Source organism: Numida meleagris, chromosome 12, assembly GCF_002078875.1.
Source record: "Numida meleagris isolate 19003 breed g44 Domestic line chromosome 12, NumMel1.0, whole genome shotgun sequence".
NCBI classification, from domain to species: Eukaryota; Metazoa; Chordata; class Aves; order Galliformes; family Numididae; genus Numida; species Numida meleagris.
The window spans coordinates 6787402-6809041 of NC_034420.1; the positions used below are offsets into that span (position 1 = coordinate 6787402).

A 21640-nucleotide genomic window follows, 5' to 3' on the forward strand; every position below is an offset into this window, starting at 1 on the left:
CAACCTTAGATGAAAGGTGGTAAATACAGCTGTATTCAGACGAGATCAGTTCAAAATACTACAAGTTCAGAACAGCATATTTGAGCAACTGCTGCTCTGTCACAGATAGCGAATCACATGACTGAATCAACGTACCCTTCTCTCTACTAGCAGTGCCATTTGTAGTAGAACATTATCATAGGATTAATGTCTCCTACTTTGCAAATAAATGGCTTAGCTGTGCCTTGGCATTTAACAGCAGCAGGAGGCCATTATCTTCTAACAATGCACCATTTCACTGACATTATCTCTTAAGTTAACACAATATTACAGAAAGACGTTTTTCTAGGCACTGGTGTTTCCTTCACACGCACACAACCAACAATGTAAATCCAATATTTATTTCTACGCAGCTAATTTCTGTTGATCTTGTGTATCTTCCATTGAGATAGGATGGTGAGCAAGAGGTGTGGCTTGTTGATTTTTTTTTTTTTGGCAGGAAACATAAAGTTTTCATATAATTTGAATAAAATGAAGAAGGATAGTCTTTTTTTTTGATGCATTTAGGAAAAATGAAATAGAACATTAATTAAAAAAAACCACACAAACCTACTTTTTTGGAAGGCAGCTTGCTGAATGGTAGTATGACAGAAGTCACTACACAGGGTATATTGCCGTGTGTTATGTGATACCATCATGCTGTTATGTGCTGTAATAGATCATAGGAAGAACAAATAAAAAACAAAGTGTGTGCAGCTAATTAAAATGAATGTGTAAAAGCATTCCAGCATTGGTATGTGGGGAGGAACTGCTGAATGTCCTTGACTTTGCTAGGGTTTGATTTCTCTACGTATTAAAAACCATTCATTACAGTTACTTTGTCACAAGAAAACTTCAGTGTCTTTGATTTAACATACATACTCCAGTTAAATATTCTCAATGCATAATAATGCCATTCTCTGCCCTGTAAAGTAGGTAGAAAATGTTGCTTTGCAGAACCAGAAATGTATAATATTAGGATGCTTTTATGGACAAGCAATTTGCTTTTAAACCTGTATAGTCAGAGGTTTCTTTTTAACATTGAGAAAGACTTTCTGGGTCTGAGATTGTAGAAGTAGTGAACAGCTTATTCTTCAGTTTGAGAATAAATTGAGAAAGTTCTGTGACCAAAATAAGACCACTATACTCAGTTGTACTGCTTAATACAGCTTTCTGTCATGGGACTAAATTTCCCTAATGAAACTTAGGGAAATATTAACATACTACCAAAAAATACTTTTTTCCCTTGGGATTCTGCCTTGGAGTTTTTAATTCAAAGTACAGTTGAAGTGGCTGGTTATTTTGAAGCAAAATGTTGATAGATGACATTTTGCTATTTGTTTTCCGTCTCCAAACAATAGTGAAGAGCAAATATGTCCTATTGTATTATCAGTAAGTTGTTTAAAAGTCCGATGTAGAAGAGGAAGCCCAATTAATTTACTGTAATTCCCAGTAAATCCTTCTGTATGTGATGTGATTAGTATGCTTAATAACTACCTATGTATGGTAATATATAACAGAGTGATTCGGAATATGGCATAGAAGAGCATGAGCTATGAATAGGCAGTAACACTTGGCTGTGTGTTTTAAGCCAAAAGCTTCACAGGAAAATTAAGATATTGTTTCACTGAATTATTAGCTCTACAGTGTACACTTTGTCATATGCATGCCTTCAACTCTAGCATAAGTAAAACGATGCTTTGAACTTGAGTAGTCTGATGTGTCAAGAGATCTGGGTTAATGCATGAGTACTCTAGGATGAAAAGGCACCAATTCTCTGCTGCTGAAAGATGGCAACAAACTGTTGAAGTCATATGCTGCACCATCCTTTCCTACTGCAGCAAGGCTGATTTCTGCACTGCATGGAAATAATGTTGGGGTGAAAACCTTGGCTGGATAATGAAGGTAGTGGCCTATTTACTTATGAACAGAAGTACTGAAGGATCGTCTGTAAAGTAGCTGCTACATTTTTACTGACATGACACTGGGGAGTAAATAACATTAATAAAAAACTGCCCGTATTGTCTCATTTATTTTCCTGACACTTTAAGTATTTAGCTACACATGAAATTATTTTTATGTACTTAATATAAAAGCAACAATGAAGTATAGATAAAACTGTTGTCTTTAATTTCAACGATTCTGGTGGAGACTTAAGGGAGGGGAGAAGAAAGTCTTTTGTAAGGGATGCTTACAAGTGGTATAACTTCACCATTTTCATGCAGTTACATCTCACTTGCACTATTCTTTCCCAACTTCTTAAAGAAGTGAATTACCACTTTATTGAAGTGTCAAATAGCCTTAAAACTATAAATTAATTGATCTACTGTGATCTGTGACACCTCAGATAGCATCCTGAATTCTTGAGATAGGAAGCTAGGACTCAAATCACAGCAGTTTAGGAGAAGTGAACATGTTTTGCCCTTCTTTCTCAGTTTATTTCCTGTCCTCTTTCTGATTAGAGGTCTCAATTGAGATGATTCTCTTCTGCCTGTGTGATGGCATATTGTCTTAAGAAGAACATTTTTCCATAAACATTCGTTCCGTAAGTAATTTTAACTAATGTCAAATACTTATGAATCATCCTCTTATCACTTACAAAAGAGAACTTCTAGTCTTCCATCTGCTTCTCCTTAATTTTCAGCGTTATTACACATGCAATTACAATTTCCCTCTTCTAAATAATTCACTGCACAGTTCATTTCACACAGAAGGTAAATGAATAAAAATTTGTTTTCTTTAGTGTTAGCCTGTTGGTTCTCTGTGCGTGGCTGTCAGCCAGGAACACTAGATTTCAACATCCAATTCTTTTTTTTTTTTTGAAATGTGAGTTTTAGTGTTAATAATAGATGGTATATAAAATATTGTGTAAATTATCCAGAGATTGAGGTCTGAATCCTTTCTTGGTGGGTGTTATCCCTTTGCTCCATTGTCTTGCTCTAATAGAGTGGCTGATAATTTGAAATTGAGCTGAGACAAATATGGAAAGTTTAAGCATGGACTATTGAATACACTGAGATTTACTTATTCACTAATAAGTTCCTGAGAGTATTTTACTGTTCTTGAACACAGAGATTAAAAACAAACAAACAAAAATATATCTGACAGTGGTGGTAGCAGAAATTTTTTTTCTCATAAAATTCAGTTTGATACTTGAAAGAGTTATTTACTAACTTTGAAGTTATTAGTAGATACCTGAATAGTTGTTGATGTAAGGTGCTTTCACTTTGAAGTGCTGGTCACGTTGTAATATGATGGGCTGCCAGATTTCCGCTGTCATGCAGACAGAATGATGGAATGATGGAGGAGTCCTTTTCTAATTTCCAAATGAATGTTGATGGTCAATCTACTAGAATATATAGAGCATCTTTTAAGATTGCATAATAAAATTTTATTTTGAGTAACAGATTAGATTTAACTTATTGAACGGACAATTTTTGTGTTGCTAGTTTCCAATGCAATAAGTTCAAGTACATATATAGTAGTACTGAACCATCACAGTGTTGATGAGTATACTTAGTAATTCAGTACTTCTACTTTGTTCAACTTCAGCAGTGTAAAAGACAAGGGTAAAACTTGGTAACTGTCAATGTAATCATGGAAGTAAGCTCTGTGGTATGGAGTTCTTCATATCTGAAGAAATCATCCAAATAAATATTTCCATATACGCATCTTGATACAGCTGAATACAGAAGTAAACATGTTCTTCTTAAGAAAAGAAATATATTGAGAAGTTTATGGCGGTGTGGTCTCTAAATCAAACTCACTGTGAATCGTGCTCATGTAGGGAGTTAGAATAAATTTATACCAGTGTCATGGTTTTATGATTTTTGGTTACTGGTATTCCACATCATAACATCATGGTTCTCAGAAGAGAAAAACTACTACATTCCCCAGGGGACTTTGCTGCCCTGCTACCGTTTTCCAGTCAGAGGTAAAGATAAAACTGTTTGCAGATCATGGGACGTCCTCCCTCTTCTCGTCCCGGCAGCATCTCGCTCCCCAGCCGACTCACCATTAGTACTAGAGTAAGGCGTACCTTAATTTTGGACACTCTCTCTCATTTTATTGGATTTATTAGCTTAAATTTTAATTATTTTGTATTATATTGTGTTATTTTGCATTCTGTTATCTTATTTAGTAAGTTAGTTTGTTTCTCTTCAGATTGTTGCCACTGTTTTATTCTCAGGCCCATCTCCCTACGCTTTTTCCCTTTTCCCTTTCCCGGGGTGTGGGTCCGTGAGTCCCCTGCCCCATTCGTCACAGGACTGGGCCGAACCTGCCCTTAAACCACTGACAACCAGGGAATAAAAAAGATATTTACTGTTCGTTAAACTGCTTAATAGTTAATTTTCTGACACAACATGACAATGTAAACAAAATGCAAGTAAACTAAAGTTACTAGAAATGGTATCAGATGTTTACATCTGGAGAAAGGGATCTAAATAGAATCTTAAAATCAAATAGGATCTCAAGACTCCCCTTATAAAAGGCCCATCATCGATTTAGGGAAGATCAGAATTGCAACTGTCTGTATAAGTAGTCCATAAAATTCACAGACCAATATTGAACTTCGGCCTGTGTGACATTTTGTACCTCCAGTTCTGAAGTTCAGTGTAAATGCAAAATTTTCTTTCTTCACCTGTGAGCTTACCTCTTTTTTTTTTTTTTTGAACCTTCTCAGTATTGATTTAGGAAAACACTCAGAGAATCTTTGGATCGCACTGGATATGCTTTGTTTTATGTTCTAAACACTTTCCTCAGGAGAACTGCTTTCACAAAGCATTAAGCACATGTTCACTTTCCCTTTGTGGAAAATCTGCTATAATTTTAGATCAATTCTTTTTTGTTATTTCATTTAAAGAGTCTTTAATTCTCACAGGTCCTGAGAGCATCTTCAGTGGTTCATTTTCCTTGCCAGACAGCTCAAACAAGCAGATACTAAGATTCGTATTTAAGTGAGTTCCTAAATAAGTGTGTTTGAGGGTGCATGCAGCATAACTCTTATTCATTAATTAATAACTGCTACAGATAATCGCATTATGCCATAGGCCAGCTGAGGTCTAGCTTGACTTTTTTCAAACACATTGCAGATGTGGAGATAATTTAAGAGGAGTGCTTAATTGTAATATTTGGTGACATTAATAACAAGTTGTCTAATGCAAGAAATAAAGCAATTAATTTATGGTGTATTTGTCTCAGTGTTCAGTAAGCCCAACATTCTTACATACCTTTTCTCTTCTTTCTCTCCATCTCTTGCTGCAAAAAAACTTAGTCTTGCAGCAGTTCTGTTAGATAAGACTGTGAATTAGAATATGAATCGGTGCCTAGGCTAGCAGTCACAATGTTTTTATTAGAGATACTGGTGCCATAACAATATGCTCTATGCATAATATACTTTAGAAAATAGGAACAGAGCTTTGGTACAGGTAAAGAAATATTACCAAGCAATAAAGTATTTGTAGTAGAGTTATAAATCAAAATTTCGAGCAAATTTGGCATATAAGTGGTAAGTGATGACATATCAGACATGAAATAAAATCAATAACGACATTTCCAGGAAGAGCAAATAAATAGTGGTTCTGAAATGCTATTTGAAATTAATGGCAACTGTTTGTTTATTTTTGGAAGACTTTTATTTAACATATTAGAACTGACTTAACCATTGGGGTAGTAACAGCATGAGTCAGTATAAGTGTCTGTACGGCAAGGCTTATTGGCAGGATTTTCAAAATCCTCTGCATGGTTTACAATTCCAAAACATTTGGTATATTCTCATAATATGTTTTAGATCTCAGGTCAAAAGAAAAATGTTTCTGTTTTACTCTGTACTAATGGGTTTTAGTCAATTTATTGATACATCTATCTGTTATCTGTCCTTACTTTAACTGTTTTTAGACATTTGTAAGAAGCTATTCTAACCTTCTTTATTCAAGCCTTCTTTCTTTGGCTAATATACTGTAGATATTTTTTACTTTAATGGTTTTAGATGTAGTGATTCTCACAGGAAAACACTACAAAAGTGGAGCTACTGGGTATAAAAAAAAATCTCAATATACAAGTCTAATTTGTCAATCCAACTACCAATTAAATTTATACTTTAAATTTAGCATTACATTTCTCTCAAAATAGTTGTACTGCCAATATCTCTTCAATAATGAGACATTGCATAGGAGTTTCTACTCATGTATTGAATTTTTTTTTCTCATGTTTAATTCCTTTTTCCTATACCTCTTCTATAAAAAAGAACACATAGTGGTTGGTTATGGACTTGCTGGAAATAAAACAAAACAAAAATGAAAGTCCAAAATACCCCCCTTGTCTGTAATGTTGTAATGGATGTCGAGATTCAAGTGGTGTTGGTATCAAAAGTGGGTTCTTTAGTGCTTCCTCACAAAAGTGCCATTTTTCTGGAACTTTCACAAAAGAGATGGTGACCAGAATTCAAGAATAGGGTATTGACTCTATAGACACAAATTTCTAAGGTGTAAGTAATATTGAAGATTTTGTGCTGGCTTTTTTTCGTAATGGGAGGGAGGAAAATGGGGAGGAGAATGAAAGATCACTTCAGTGAAGCATCCTATTTGACAACTGCAGTACTTAAGATTTCATTTTTTTTTTCAGATCAGGCATAATGCTAATATTAGTAAAAGGAAAATCCTGGAGAACTTCTGCATCATTTTGATATGATTGAGAAAGAATGTGTCTCAAAATGGAATTTGCTAAACAAACAAAAACAAACCCACTCTAAGCGTCAACTAACTTGCATATAGCAATACAGGAATATGTTGCAAAGCATTTTGGTGGCTTTTGAGCAAGAAACAATGATGTTAAATATTTTTTAAAAATAGACGTTGTAATTCAAGCCAGTGAACTGATATGTAAATGCATGCATTTCATGCCTGAATTAACCATCTTCAAACTAGTGGATTTCAAATTGATGTGTTCTGCTTGCCAACTATAACGTAGGGTTCTCAAGCAGAAATTCTGTATATAGCGCATATGAGGTAGCAGCTTGAAATGTATGAGCTATTTGAGATTTTGCTTGTTCAACACCTGCTGAAGCTGTGCACTTACTGCAATGACTTCAAGTCTAATCATTCGAGAGAGTAAACAAAACACTTAAGCTAATGTCTTTTTTAAGCTGTTGAGACTAAAATATCAAACCGAATCTTTATAGTGGAGTTGGAAAACAAATTCAGAAACCTAGTGTTAAAAACTCATCAAGACTGACCAATTTACCAGGAGAGACCCAGAGAAGGCCATTATTTTCAAAGTAGTCTCAGAAGAATAATAACAGGGCTTCTTGAATTTTATTATTGTATTGTATTTTATTTATTACTCTTTCTGTATTTAATTGTTTAAAATGGATTTTCTTAGTATGTATCATGAAACTGTATAGCTATGGATACTGTATAACTGGAACTTAAGGTGTTGTGGAACTGTAATTTGTATAGTGCAATGGCAGTTTATTTGGCAGGGAGTAAAAGTGAACATACATATGGGCTTTGATGTCAATTGGTTTGTGACTTTTTTTTTAACCTGGTTTTAAATAAAGTGGGGTAGGCAGGCACACCAGCACAGGTTGAGGAAGTTGATTCTAATATGAATTTTTATTTTTGCTGGAACAATGGAGAATTTTTTTGCTTCAGTGCTTTAATGTCAGGAGAGAAATACTATGTCATTTCCAATTAACCATTTAGCTTTCATGTCTTGAGAAAAGGCAAACTTCAGTCTTGCTCTTGATATTACCAGCTGTCAAAGCAGTTACTTCCATTTGGTCACTCAAGTACAGATGATAAAAGGCATCCCTGCTGTATTCTTTCTGATCTTTCCTGTTGTCCTTCTGGTGTTCTTTCCACATTACTTTGTTTCTCAGCTCTATCTGCAGGGTATGCATGAATCACATAACTCAATTAGAGCATTCAGAGCATGCTCTCTCTTACTTACCACCTTGAAAAAGTTATGCATTGAGTGCTAATTAATTGTGTCATGGGAGTGGAAGGGAGGTGTTTCCAAAGCATTCACATCTGCTTTCCTCATTTTCTTCCATCCTGTGTTCCTCTCAAAAGAAGGAAATACTGGTACAAAAAATAAAACTTGTAAATAATATTTAAATTCTAAATAATATCTAATTTGTGGGAGCTTTAAGAAATATTTTATTTGTTATGAGTTTGATCTGTGAAACCTCTGAACAAAAGTATAAGATGAATTCACTAGTATATTGGTATATTGTTTGAGAAGAATTGCCTTTTAGAGAATTCAAAGTAAACTGATTAAATGCATCTATTACATGATGAATTTTCAATAGGAGAAAGAAAACAACTTTGTTGATTAATATTTCCTTTTTCTGCTTTAAGCTGATAAACATAATAAAAATTATGGGAGTACATTTCGGATGTTGTCATGAATAGAATTATACAAGTCACTCATAAGAGAGAAGCAGCAATGTATTTACTTACATTAAATAGAGATTTAATACAGCTTAATCATGAATAAGACAGAAACCTAACAAGAATCAAAATGGCAAGGTACACATGAATATTTACTGCACAGAAGGTAGAGTTGAACACACCTATCTAGATGTGTCCACCTGTTGAGTCCCAAGGTTCAGAGCAGACCTCCTTGCTTTCTAAACACGTCAGAGGAGTTTATGTGTGACTGGATACAAACTTAGTCCCAGATTGGTCAATGCTTTTTAAAGTTTACATAGGCCCTCCTGTTTAGTCAAGAGATTCTGAATGGACCCCTTTGCTTTCTAACTCCTTGAGGTAGGAGCCTAGGTGTGGCTGAATCCACTCCTAGTCCCAGAGATGGTCAACATTAAGTCTAAATGATTATATGTGCTCTGATAATCTAAGATATTTTAGCAAAGCTTACAACAAGCCTCTTAAGGAGGATCTGTAGTAGCCGGGAATCTCTTTACAACAAGGCATAAGGGATCTCTGCAGCTGTCCTAATCTTGAGAAATGTCACTACTTGAGGGAAGGTGCTGTCTTGCTGCTGTTGAACAAGAATGCTCAACGGGCTCTGAATTTCTCTTTTTTTATGGGTTAAGTCTCTGTATGGGATATTTTTGGCATTTGATCAATTGACCCTCAGCTGTTGAGTAAGACTGCTAAGTTCCCAGCATGTGGTTTCAGCCAGCATTGTGGTAGCTATCTGCCTGAGCAAGGACCCTGGTGTAACCATTACCATAGTCACTACCTGAGTGAGTAAGGCCTCAGGTACAATCAGTACTGTAGTTAGTATCTGCAACAGCTTATGTCAAGCAAGGCAGTGGCTAGACCTTAGAGGAGTGGTAGGTAATGGGGTGAAAGCACACTGTCATGGCTAGGAGTGAGAGGAACAGACTAAGAATGCAGCCTGGTTCAGTAGTTAGAATGCTAGTCTTGAGGCTTGAAGTCTTCTTCAAGGAAGTTCTTTATTTCATTCATGACTACCTCTTTGCTTTGTTTTGAGTATATCACTTTGGATGAGGCCAGTATGACCTAGATGAATGCATATTCATTATTGAGGAACTTCAAGCAGTTTTTTCTTGTAACTGGAACACCAAAAATTTAGGTATTTAGTGTAAGCAGTTTGACCAGGCTTTCTGTAGTAGAAATGAAGAGTTAGTGCCCTTATTATGCCACCATGGCACTGAAGGGCTTGAATTCTCTGAGAGAGTCCTTTTAGCTCATGCATGTAGAAAGAATTTTGATGACTAAATTGTACTACAAGGCTTTATGTAGCTAAAAATGTATGAGATAACAACGTACCAACTAAAAGGCAGAGAATAATTCTTACAGAAAAGATGTGAGTACAAAAATGCTCAGAGGTTGTAAAGTACTGTGGTGATGAGGGCCACACACTGAACTTGTATTTATTTTCCTTTGATCTCTTTCTGTACACTTATCTTTTGTATCTTTGTCTCTCACATGCTTAATTCACATGTTTCTTGGGAAAGAACCTATCTTGTGTTTCTGTTCACGCAGCAGCTAGCATAGTAGGGTCTGCATACATACAAAGAAAGCTCTTCCATGGAATAATGTACATTGAATCAGGGATTTTAGCCACCAGCCTACAATTAGTTGTATTAGAGGTTAAAATTATACCTTCCTCTTCATATGAACAGAAATAGGAAAATTCTGTAGATAAAAAGCAGGAATTTGAAAGTCTGATCTGTTACAGATGCAGGTAATAAATCTGTCATGTTTACTAAAAATAAATAAAATATCAGACTCATATGAATTTAATCTTAGATCTGTGATAGAAGTAGTGAGAGGAATAGGAAAACCTGTGGCAAAAATACCAGATATCTCTTAAGTACATCAGTAGTTCCTGAGATTTGCAGAATTTTTGATATGCTTTTTCTTGTATTGAGAATAGGAGGATCTGGGGAATGGTAAACTGACAAGCCCGACTTTTGTATTGTTCCTCTCCCAGAGCTAACTTTTAAAGAATGAGTCAATTTTTGAAGGTTGATTAGATAGGACATTTAATTTAGTAGGAGACGGACAAATAAATAGATCCATTTAGTGACGAGGCATGCCAGGTCATTTGTTGTTGGTGGTGGTAGTGGTGATGGTTCTTTTTATTCTTGGTATATGTCTCTGAGAGTTGATAGCAGCAAATACATTGACATTAAATTAGTAGATCTTGATGGCAGGATAGCTTCAGTCTGACAAAGTACAATTGGTATTGCTTACAAAGTAACGTAACTACTCTGGAAAATGTAAATCAATTATTTAAATGCATAGAAAATTCTCTGGTGCAGATGGGAAACCAGGAAAATTGTGCTTAAAAAAAGGGGGGGGGAGTGAGAATTTAAAAAATAGTTTTTGCAAAAAATAGCTTGTGTACGTGAACAGGGAATAGTTTCATGACAAATACAGATGGTAAAATTTTTGATTTTCTTATTTTTCACAAAATTTGGCAAGTGCAGAAGTATTGAACAATATGTGAGGTTTAAAAAAATGTTAATTTTGTGTTGAGTTCTTGTAGATTAAATATGCAGGTTAAGTATGACATCTAGATGGTATTTTTATATTTGTTTGTTTTTGTGAGTACTGCAGTGAATCTTTGCTAAGAAATCTTCCATATCTGTCAAAGAAAATAGACCCTTGTAATAGAAGCACTCAAAATGGAAATTCTTCCCTGTGGGATATTCCGACAGGTTTTGGCTTTGCTGAACCACAAACAGTTTAAAGTATAATTAATGCAGGTGCACTGACAGTTAAAAATGCAATATTTTTGCAGATTTTTTTAATTAAAATTTCTCCTTAGAACATAATAATCATCTCTTTTTCATCTGAATACATCACTGATTCTCTTGGAAGCGTCTCTACTAAGTGTATTCTCTTTGCTGAAGCGTTTGGCTGTCATGCAAATTGGACTTTCTATCAATTTCCACAGGGTTGTCATCACTATGAAAGAAATGATGTGTGCTTATTTAAAATTGTCCTTTTTACTTCAGTGCTGCCAGCACTCTGTGATGCCTGACATTTTTGAGAGTAGCAACCTGTCACATCCTGGGTTATGGGGAAAGCATTTAAAATACCAGAAGGGCCTACATGACACGGCACTATTTGTGTTTTTGTTCTTTTTTTTTTTAATCCTTACACTCTTCACTGTTCAACCTTATGAAATCTGTACATAAAGTTAGAGAATTCAAGAGCATTGCTCAAGTAAGGCAGCTAAATAACGGTGTTTGGTCTATTCCCACAAGATTTATGTGTAAACAGTAAGGAAACACATTAGTCTAAAGTGCAGTGTGTAGCCTCCAGTGTATTAGACCATGATATATAAATGCTTATAGGAATGTATCTGTGGGAGATTTGTACTCTCCAGAGTACATTGCTTCTTTAGAGACATCAGTTTGTCACTAACAGATTAATGAGCCATTTTAGAGAACTTGGAATCAGCAGGCCAGAGAGACGAAGAGTAGCAGAATCTGTGAAAGTGTTTAAGAGAAATGAATTGCTGCTGGTGCTTCGTATGTGAGTGCAAAATAGCTTTAAAAATAACTGGCACGTTGCAGTAGCCTGGAATCATTTCCATTTGTGCTTCTTAAGTGGGTGCATGTAATAAAAGCAAGATGGGAATTTGGGTTTTTACCTAACCATTCTTTCCAATTTTTTATTTACGCTAAAAAACTCAAGATCGAGAATAACAACATAGAAATCCAGCAGGATTAGTAGTAGAATTTTTGTACTTTTAAACCTCAATTCTTACAGATTCATTCTTCTATTTGTAATCTTAAAATGAAAAGGAAAAAGATAACAGCCGCTCATCTGAACTTTGTAGATGCTCCCAACCTGAAAACTCCATGTATGTGTTTTCTTACGTGGAGATAATAGCAGATAGACTCTGGGTTCAGAAAGAATAAACACCCTGACATGTAAGGTTAAGTGAGGTGATCCAAGATTCCTTAAAATGCCAGGAGGCTATATGTTAAAGGGATGGACTGTAACTGTTGATGTATGTTTAACAGGTTTTGCAACAGGCAGGCAATTTCCCTGTCAGCCTTGTTTATCTACATCCTCCATAGTTTGTCAAAAGACAACTTGTTCTAGTAGTGAAATGCTGATATTTCAAACTGTTTAATTCTCATAAAGTCTTAATTTCTATCGGACCAAAGCCTGCAGTTGGGAATTTAGGAATTGTATGTTCTTCTAGATGTAAAAAGGCAGGCTAGCTAGCTCACACAATAGTAGGCACATTAATAAATCTTCTGTCATTGGAGTCTCCTTGCCATCATGGAGTGATCTTTCTTTAAAACAAAGGTTGTTTATCAGCAAGGCTATATTTAAAATATGTGTGCATATGTATATATATATATATGTATTTGTTTACACATTCATTTTCTTTTCATATATCTTATTTTTGATATTCTCAAAATTATTGCAAAATACTTAACTTAGAAATAAGTACTGTACACTTTAAATGAATGTGCTTTCATTTCATTATTAATTTTTTGAGTTGTTCATAAGTTGCTCATGATGATTTGGTGCAGCAATTACTTCACAATTCTTTCTGTTTCTGAATATGTTGCAAAGGACTCGTTTATATACTAGTATCTCTGGAAACCCTGCTCCAAAAGTAATGCATCCTCTTTATTTCCATGGAAACTGTAATGGATGCAAAGAGCACAATAGCTCTATTTGATAGAGCCAATTCTCAGCTACCATTAGCTATGCATTTTCACCAAGAAAAAAGAACAAGAGCCTGCACGCTGCAATCGTAAAAATCTGAACCAGCGAAGGTGACCCATGGTTTCACAGCTGCTATGACAGCAGCATTGCTAGAAAAATGTTGCCTACATAGTCCATCATACATTGGCCCAAATGTATGGAAGTCAGAAGGCACCAAATCTGGACTGTACAGTTGGTGTAGTAGGACAGTCCAGCCAAGAGGGACAGTGTGCTCCAATGTGCTTTGAACAGGTGTGGGGCCTGGTCTTGCAAGGGAAGGGTTGTCTTCTTCTCTGAGCTGACTCTGGAAGTTCAAGTCTTCACCTTAGTGTCACAGTGCAACAGTCAGAGTTGATGATTTGTCTGGGTTCCAGGAAATCCAGGAGAATCATCCCTTTCCTACCCAAAAAGACAGCACACATCGCTTTAATTTTGTTGTGTGACAGCTGGGCACGGCCATCCATTTTTTCCAAGCGCATTAGTTCAGTGACACCCCATTGCTTCGTACATTCCTCCATATCAGATGCCATTGTGTCAGAGTGCCCCTCTGCTGCCATCTGTCGCACAGCAACAAAATGTAATGGAATAATGGTGGGAAGGTTCAACCTCTACTGCCATCCTGCAACGTAGGAAAATAGGAGACATTGCTTTCATAGCGGCCCTCATATAAAGTATTAGGAAAAAGAGCACTTGCTCAAATGTTATGCCAGTTCAGGTCTGCACCTAAGCACAAACTGAGTTCCTGTGTATTACCTAGAGTCAATCTCCGTATCAATTACTATATTCCTATCTCAGAAAAATATTATTATTATTATTAGTTTATTATTCTTTAAAACTGCTAGTAAGACAGGCATTTTTCTGGTAGCAGTGTCTTCAAAATAATTCAGGTTACCACTCACTCTTATCAGAGTTTCCAATTACATTTCTGGTTCTGCTTAATCACCAGTTTATTTCCACTCTATTTAGGCAGGTATGTTTTTTTGTTGTTGTTGTTATTTGATATACTGCTAATAATGAGCTACAGTTAGGGATCTTGGTAAAGATAGCAATAGAAGTGATTAACGTTGTAGCTATTTACCTTTTTGAAGATGTGTATTATTGTGTATGAACTCAGAATTGTTCTTTCTTCTCTGGGACATATATGAATTTTGAAATACAAATGTAAACTAACTTTTTGGATATTTCTTGTGGTTCAAAATAACTTATTCTACTTCAAAGACCTGACTAAATAACAGTAGTACATAATTTTATGTCTGAGACATAACAGTACTGTATGTATAACTTTTGTTTAAGGTGAGTATAGTTTAGATTTATTCACTTTAATTTGCATTTGCATTGCTCAGTTGAGAATCCCGTGAAGCTTTATAAAGAGAGGGCTAGATCCTTTCAAAAGAGAAAAATCTGAAGATATCAAGATGTGTGACTCCAGAGCAAGTATCCTACTGCTTTCATTCCAAGTTCACTTTTCAATCTTTGTCTTATTATCAAGAGACTGCAAGTCAGAGACACATGGCATCTGCTTTTTGATTGGAATGACATGCAGATTGCTGGATCAGTAAAAGTGCAGTATTATTGTTCAGTCTGGATGACTTGTTAGAAATGAAAACTACATGTCTCAGTGTCTTGCTAAACTAATTGAACTGACAGGAAATGCATTAGCCATAAGGGCTTTATTTCCTTAAATTGTGTGAAATACAGCGGTGCTGCATCGCAGTGCAGTCACTGCAAAGAAACTTTGGAGTAGCTAAGGAGACAAATATTCATGATCTTGACACTGAATTGATAAGCAGTCTGTTAGTCCCAATTTCATAGAATCAGTAGAAATAAGCTTTATATCTAGGACTCGAGTTGTTTGCCTTCCATACACATGTCTCTAGCTTGATTCAATAGCACTGTGTTTTTTGAAGAACTGTATTGCAAAAGGTAAACAACCCATCTCTGTATATTTGTTCAGCTGAAGAATGAGAATTGCTGATGAATAATCTGGAGATGGTTGCAGCAGAATAAATTGTGAATTTCGGTATTGGGATCTTTTTGTGTTTTGGAAATATCATAGACTTCAGATCATACAATTCCCATCAAGAAAAATTACCTGCAAAGTTTTAGGAGACACAAATAACTCCAAGTACTTAATGGATCTGGAGCCACCTTGGGAAGTGAGATTTGATGGGCTAAGAGAGTTCAACTTGGATTCTGTATAGGGTTCTTTATGTCAGTGTATCATTTATTGTTATTTTTGAAGCAAATACTTTCATAATGTGAAAAAAAAAAATTAAGATGACAATTTATTGTGACATTTCTTTTGCATTATCCATTCCTTAAAGCCCACTTTTTTGACAGTACATTCTGCTTTCAGTCAATGTGATGATTGTTAGTCACTTTGTGGTGTCCTCAATGCCAGTAGAGCAGACTTTCCATGTTAATATTCTTGACCTGTTGTGAGATAGGTAGTTATGAATGGAACACATCGCAATGGTTAGTTGTAAAGAAAATGAGAACTGACGGGATTTTCAGTGATCCGCTCTCAGGGAAAGCCATTACTCTTGAAGTAAATCTGGTGCTTCTTTTGCTTGAAGTGCTTTGTTTTGGATTGTCTTCTGGACCACTCAAGCACTGAAACATGCTTCCCAGTGTAGAAACTGTGCCCTTTGTTGGTAACTTCATTTAAGTCTGAGGAGGGGGTGGATTTTACATTTATTACTTTCTTCTTGACTAAATACCTTTTAATATATTAAGACACATTTTTGCAGCACAGATGTATACTCTTCATAATTTACTTAAGCAGTACTTAAATATGTTGTAAACAGACAGCTATTTAAATGAGTGTAGTAAATAAATACAGCATTCAGGCAAAACCTTCAGCTTCAAGTATTTTCAAAGAAAATTAGCTGGTTTTAAGAATGCCATACTGGGAAATGCAGTAAAGCTTTTTTTTTTTTAATGCAAGTTAGAAATAACCAGGAAAGTGATGAGAAAGGGACTTAAGCCAAATTGCAAATGAGTTCTCCATTCAATACCAAGGAGTTGAAATAAATAGCTTATTCAACTCCCTGCTGCTGTATGTTGTATTTATAATACACAAAATGTTCCTAAGACTTATTTATTTTTTTCCTCCTTAGTGTCCTGATTTTATTACTTCCAGCGTTTTAGTAACTCCTTTATATCCTTATTAATACAAGTGCAGGTATATATTTTCAAGCTACTCTGTGAATCAGTCCCATTTTCTGAAATGGAGAAGAAAAAGAGCTATATTTTCAATGTTGTTATTCTCAAATTGGTGCATCCTTTAAAACGCATGGGAAAAAATGTAAATCTGCCTCCATCTTTTGCATTAGACTCCCACAGACACTGTGAATATTTATGAAGTTTATTTCCTTTACTGCCTTGATCCTTCTTCCAACATAAAAAGAGGACTAGAAGTATACATTTGAAAAGTTGTGGCCCAGGGATTGGTCTACTTGAGACTGGTGTTCTGATCTTTTTGGCTAACAATAGCCCTAAATAGGCATTTCTGCTCATTTCCTCTCTCCCCTTTTTTATCTTAAGAAAACTTTTTTTTTGAGTGTTAATGATGAAAGAGTATACGTATGTATATATATATATATATATATATATATATATATAAAGATAAATATTATTAGAGAATATAAGTAAGAGTGCCAGTTTTCAGATGTAATGCTTTCCTGTGTGTTAACTTCCCCATGATCATTGAAGGTCATTGACAACTTGGCTGCCTATAACAACTGTATTTGCCTACATTTAAGTTTAAATCTCCCAGTATATATTTGTTTGCAGTAAATGCATTTTCAGATAACTTTCACATCAAGGTAACTAGTGAACTCAGGATAAAAAAAAGTATTCATAAATACACTAAACAAAGTTTGTTAAATCAAAAGTGTTACTAAGTGTAAATGTCTGTAAATAGTGGAATAATAGCAAAAGGTGTATAATATGATATGTGTATTTATAGAAAACATACCATTTTTATTATTATTTTATATATTTATGTATATTTTGTGTGTTTATAGAATACATACCATTTTTATTTTTACTATATACAATATATTTATGTATACTATATGTACTTATACATAAAATTATTTTTATTATATATAATATATAGGTTTTATATTTAAATTTTTCTGTAGTAGTAGAAATTTGTACAATGCATTTTAAGCCCTGTGTTCAGGGTAACTGGTGAACCTATTTATTTATATTTGCAAAATGTATCTCTGTGTTCATGTATTATAAACAGCCTATGCATCCATAGTTGGTCTGTATCATGGTATACAAAGCATAGTTAGCATAGTCACCATGAGGTTTGGTTTTATTACTCTTTTAACTCATTGCAGTTTGTGCTTTGTGCCAGACTTTTTAGATGAGTTGGCTTCTGTTTCATCTTTATACTTACAGTAAACTACTAACAATCCCATTCTGTGAATCTAACAGGATGCTAAGGTCCTACTTACAAACTAGTATCATCTACTAGCCACTTCATTTCTTCCACTTCATCACAGTGTATCTGTCTTCCTAAAAAGACAAGATACTTGCATGTTTGTTCTGATGTTTATCTTAACAGGGGGGAATTCCCATATTTAATGTGAAACAAACAGACTTTTATTCTTTGTAGTATTTCTGCAGAGTGAAGGTGCTCTTAATGTGCAAGTGCCATGGGACAGTGCAGGAATATTTTGTGCCTGAAAATCTTTTTGAATTTGTTGGGATTTTGAAAACAGATGTCTCCCTCCTTACTAAGGAATGAATTGATGGTTGTGTGAACAGCTTTCATCTTTTTGTAACTAATCAAACATTGAGATACATAACCTGATTTTTTTTTAATTAAAAAGTTTTACAAAAATCATTTAAGATATCCTATCTTGACCAACAAACACTGTAGCCATGTCAGAAAACTAGGGACATTTGATGCCAAATAATTTTTAGTTGTACACCAGATCTGTTTCTGGGACTCAGTCCCTGAACTCCAGCATGATGTCTTGGCGTTTCTTTCAGCTATACCAGTGCTCCAAATTGGCAGATTTATGTAATTCATTTTTATGCACATGTTTAGTTTTCTTCCTCCTCCCCTTTTCTTCTTTTACTGAGGTGTAAAAAGGAAGGGTGTTCTATATTTATATCACTTATGTTAATACATGTAGATTATACTTTAGAATAAGAATAAAATGCAGTATCCCAAGGATAAAAGGGAAGTGATTGTTACAGTCCATCTATTTTATGTTGTGATATGTTATTATAATGAAGACTAATACATTTTCTTGTTGACAGTATATGACTGAACATTTTCTTGTATCTAGTTATGAAGCAAATACTGCAGTGCAGTAGAGCACAACAGTAAAATTCTTCCAATGTATGTGGAATGGTCTTGCAAGTGGACACTAATCCTAATTCTGAAGGGGGAAAAAAGAAAAACAATAAACAAGAGAAATAAAGGTCTTCAGATCATTAAAACTGGTTAGGTTATAATATTTAACAGGTAGATAGATTTGATATTAAAACAGGGAGAAGATCAAAGGGACAGCTTTAGCACTCTGGTTTTGTATCGGAAAGGAAGAAATACCATGACTATTCCCAACAGGAATGTATGTTTCTCCTCGCTTCTGTGAAAACTGAAGAGACATTTTGAAGCTCACGTACTTGTCAACCTGGTCTAGTGGTTGGCAACCCTGCCCACAGCAGAGGGGTTGAAACTAGATGATCTTTGAGATCCTTTTCAAACCAGGCCATTCTATGATTCTATGATACTTGGTCTCTTCTGAGGGGAAAAGATGCATAAAAAAGAAGAGTGTTTCCACAATGGAAATACACATCTCTGCAGAAAAAGTTTAGACTGATTCATTTCAGAGCACAGTGTTCTGCAGAAGAGGCAGGGTTAACTAGTTCCTGGGTGCTGTGTCATTGCTTAGAGAACTACTGGAATAAAGAGCTATTTGTGTATTTTAATTATACCAAACTGATTTAGGACTAACATGTTTCTCCTTTCTGCACTGATGAAACAGGTTTCTGGTTACTCAGGCATTGATATTATAAAATATGATATCTGATTTTGATTTCCTCTTCAATTTGCCATTGACAGTGACTTGAATTCACTTATCTCAGTGAAGCACCGACAGTTGTGTAGTTTAGGACTGGGTGCTCTAAAAGCAGTGGAGGGAGAGGTGTATCTGAGGGCTTGAGGATGGGCTGAGGCCTACCTCTGCATAACAGTGTTTGCTCATTCATCAAGGAAGGCAACTTTTTTCTTGCACCTCTTGTACTTATCAAGTGCTTGGCTGTACTGTGAAAAGATAACTTCTGAAATTGTGAAACTTTTTTTTTTCATTAAGTACACTCCAGTGATTTCATAGAAGGGCATTTTTGTAAGTCTTCTGAAAGCGGGTTGCAAAACTGCAACATGGGAAAATAAAATAATTTAACTATTTGGTTTTGTAAGAAAATCTGTATAGGGTTTGTGCCATGTTTATTTTTTTAAATGAAAATGTTCATAAGATACAGTTATGTCAGGTGCCTTTGAATGTTTATTTGCCAGCTAAAATAAGAATATATTTTCAGTCCTTGTCACATCCTTTAAAATATCATAAAGAGACAATGAAATATAAAGTAACAAATGAGAACCAGTATTATAATTTCTGCAATAAAATATTCATATCTTACATGATTTTCTGTTACCCAGAGCTAGAAATTAGTTTCTGATATATCATCACAATATGTTAAAAAATGAAAATATCTCCCAAGTACTGTTTATTTTTGGCCTGCATGAAACAAAGAAAGCCAGCAGTCTCCTAATACTGCAAATATTTAGCTAGATGCTTAATTGTGCTCTCTGAATTGTCCCATTGAAGTAACCAGAGTCACTTCGTCTGTAAAATTAAGCATAAGACTCTGTGGCACAGAAATGCTGGAGACTTCCCATTGATTTCAGCGCCCAGGGGAAAGTTAACAGACTGAAGAGATTTTAATTTAGAAAAGCATTTGGATGGGTAGCTTCAATTTTAGAGCTGGAAGGGCTTATCCAGAGATCTTACCTCACTGAATACAGTGGAGGCCATGAGGTAAAATTTGATCTGTGAACGTCCACTTCCTAGCATTTGTAGGCTTGTAAAATGCTATAGGAATTGGAGGTTGTTAACCATCTGAAAGCATTTTTTCTTGATTTTTCTTTCTTTCTTTTTTAATATTGAAACACCCTGTCAGTCATAAAAATTCAATCTTTTCTATTTTTTCATTTCTGTTAAGTATACACAAGCTCTTCAGCACAGTAACAATAAACAGTCTACTTATGGAAATTCTAAACTGAAATAAGAACACAGCAGTTAAATTTGCATATTTTGTGTATGTATACTGTCTATTTTAATGTAAATCTTTTTCTTGTTTTTATAATCACAGGACTATACCTTGACAATGTACTTTCAGCAAGCATGGAGAGATAAGAGGCTGTCATATAATGTAATACCTCTAAACCTTACTCTGGACAATAGAGTAGCTGATCAGCTATGGGTTCCTGATACCTATTTCCTGAATGACAAGAAGTCATTTGTACATGGTGTCACTGTGAAGAACAGAATGATCCGTTTGCATCCAGATGGGACAGTCCTGTATGGACTAAGGTCAGTGTGAACCATTTCTGACTCTTGTATTTTAAGTCCTTTAATCGTGGTTTCAAATTAATACCTATTCTTTGCCTTATTTACTGCTCTTCTTTGTATTGCTATGTTCTGTAAAACTGCTGATACTCCAGAAACAATTTCAACTTAAGTATTTTAAGAATGGATAAAGATTTTTTTGATAAAATTTGGAGACAAACTTCCATTTTTAGTACAGTTCCAAAACAATTGTTTTAAGAACAGATAAGACTGTAAATGCCATGGTAAATACACATTCTGGATTAAAGGCTGTTTTTAGAATGCTGCTTCAGAGGAGTTGAAATAACAAATATAAAGTGAGGATTAGAAGGAAACTGGAAAACATATGTGACTGATTGTATGACTAAATGATGTATTTTATAAGTAATGTTGATGAAACATTCAATTGGTTTGTATGTTACTCTCATGAAAATCAGCTTTCTAATTTTTGCTAGGATGAGGATTGACCTGAAATGTCTTTCAGCCTAGTGCTGTGAGTTTACGACTGTATAGTCATTAAATAAACAAATTCTTAATGACTGGAGAAATAAACAGAAGAATTGTGAAGGTTTGAAAATGAGGAGAATCTCTCTTTTGTAGCATTTATAGAAAAAAGAAAATAATTCCCTTGAGAGATTTAAAAACATGCCTGCAAAAGATGACCAACTTAATATGATGTAGTACGTAACAAAATAGAAAATGTTGTCTTGGTTAAAAAAAACAACACAGAAAACCCTGCAGAACTTCAGTCTAGAAGATCTGATATTTTCATGTTGAGGAAAAGATACAGTACTAATTTGGGGGGGGGGG

At 34.9% G+C, this 21640-nt stretch overlaps 1 protein-coding gene across 5 annotated transcripts in view; it reads left to right on the forward strand.

Annotated features, from left to right (window-relative positions):
• The window catches only part of GABRB2 (gamma-aminobutyric acid type A receptor beta2 subunit), a 145475-nt gene that overhangs the window by 35281 nt on the left and 88554 nt on the right, over positions 1-21640 (forward strand). For all 5 annotated transcript variants that reach the window (XM_021410737.1, XM_021410739.1, XM_021410741.1 and 2 more), the window contains exon 6: positions 20595-20815. In XM_021410737.1, coding sequence (XP_021266412.1) covers positions 20595-20815 — 221 coding nt within the window. The remainder of the gene's footprint in view (positions 1-20594; positions 20816-21640) is intronic.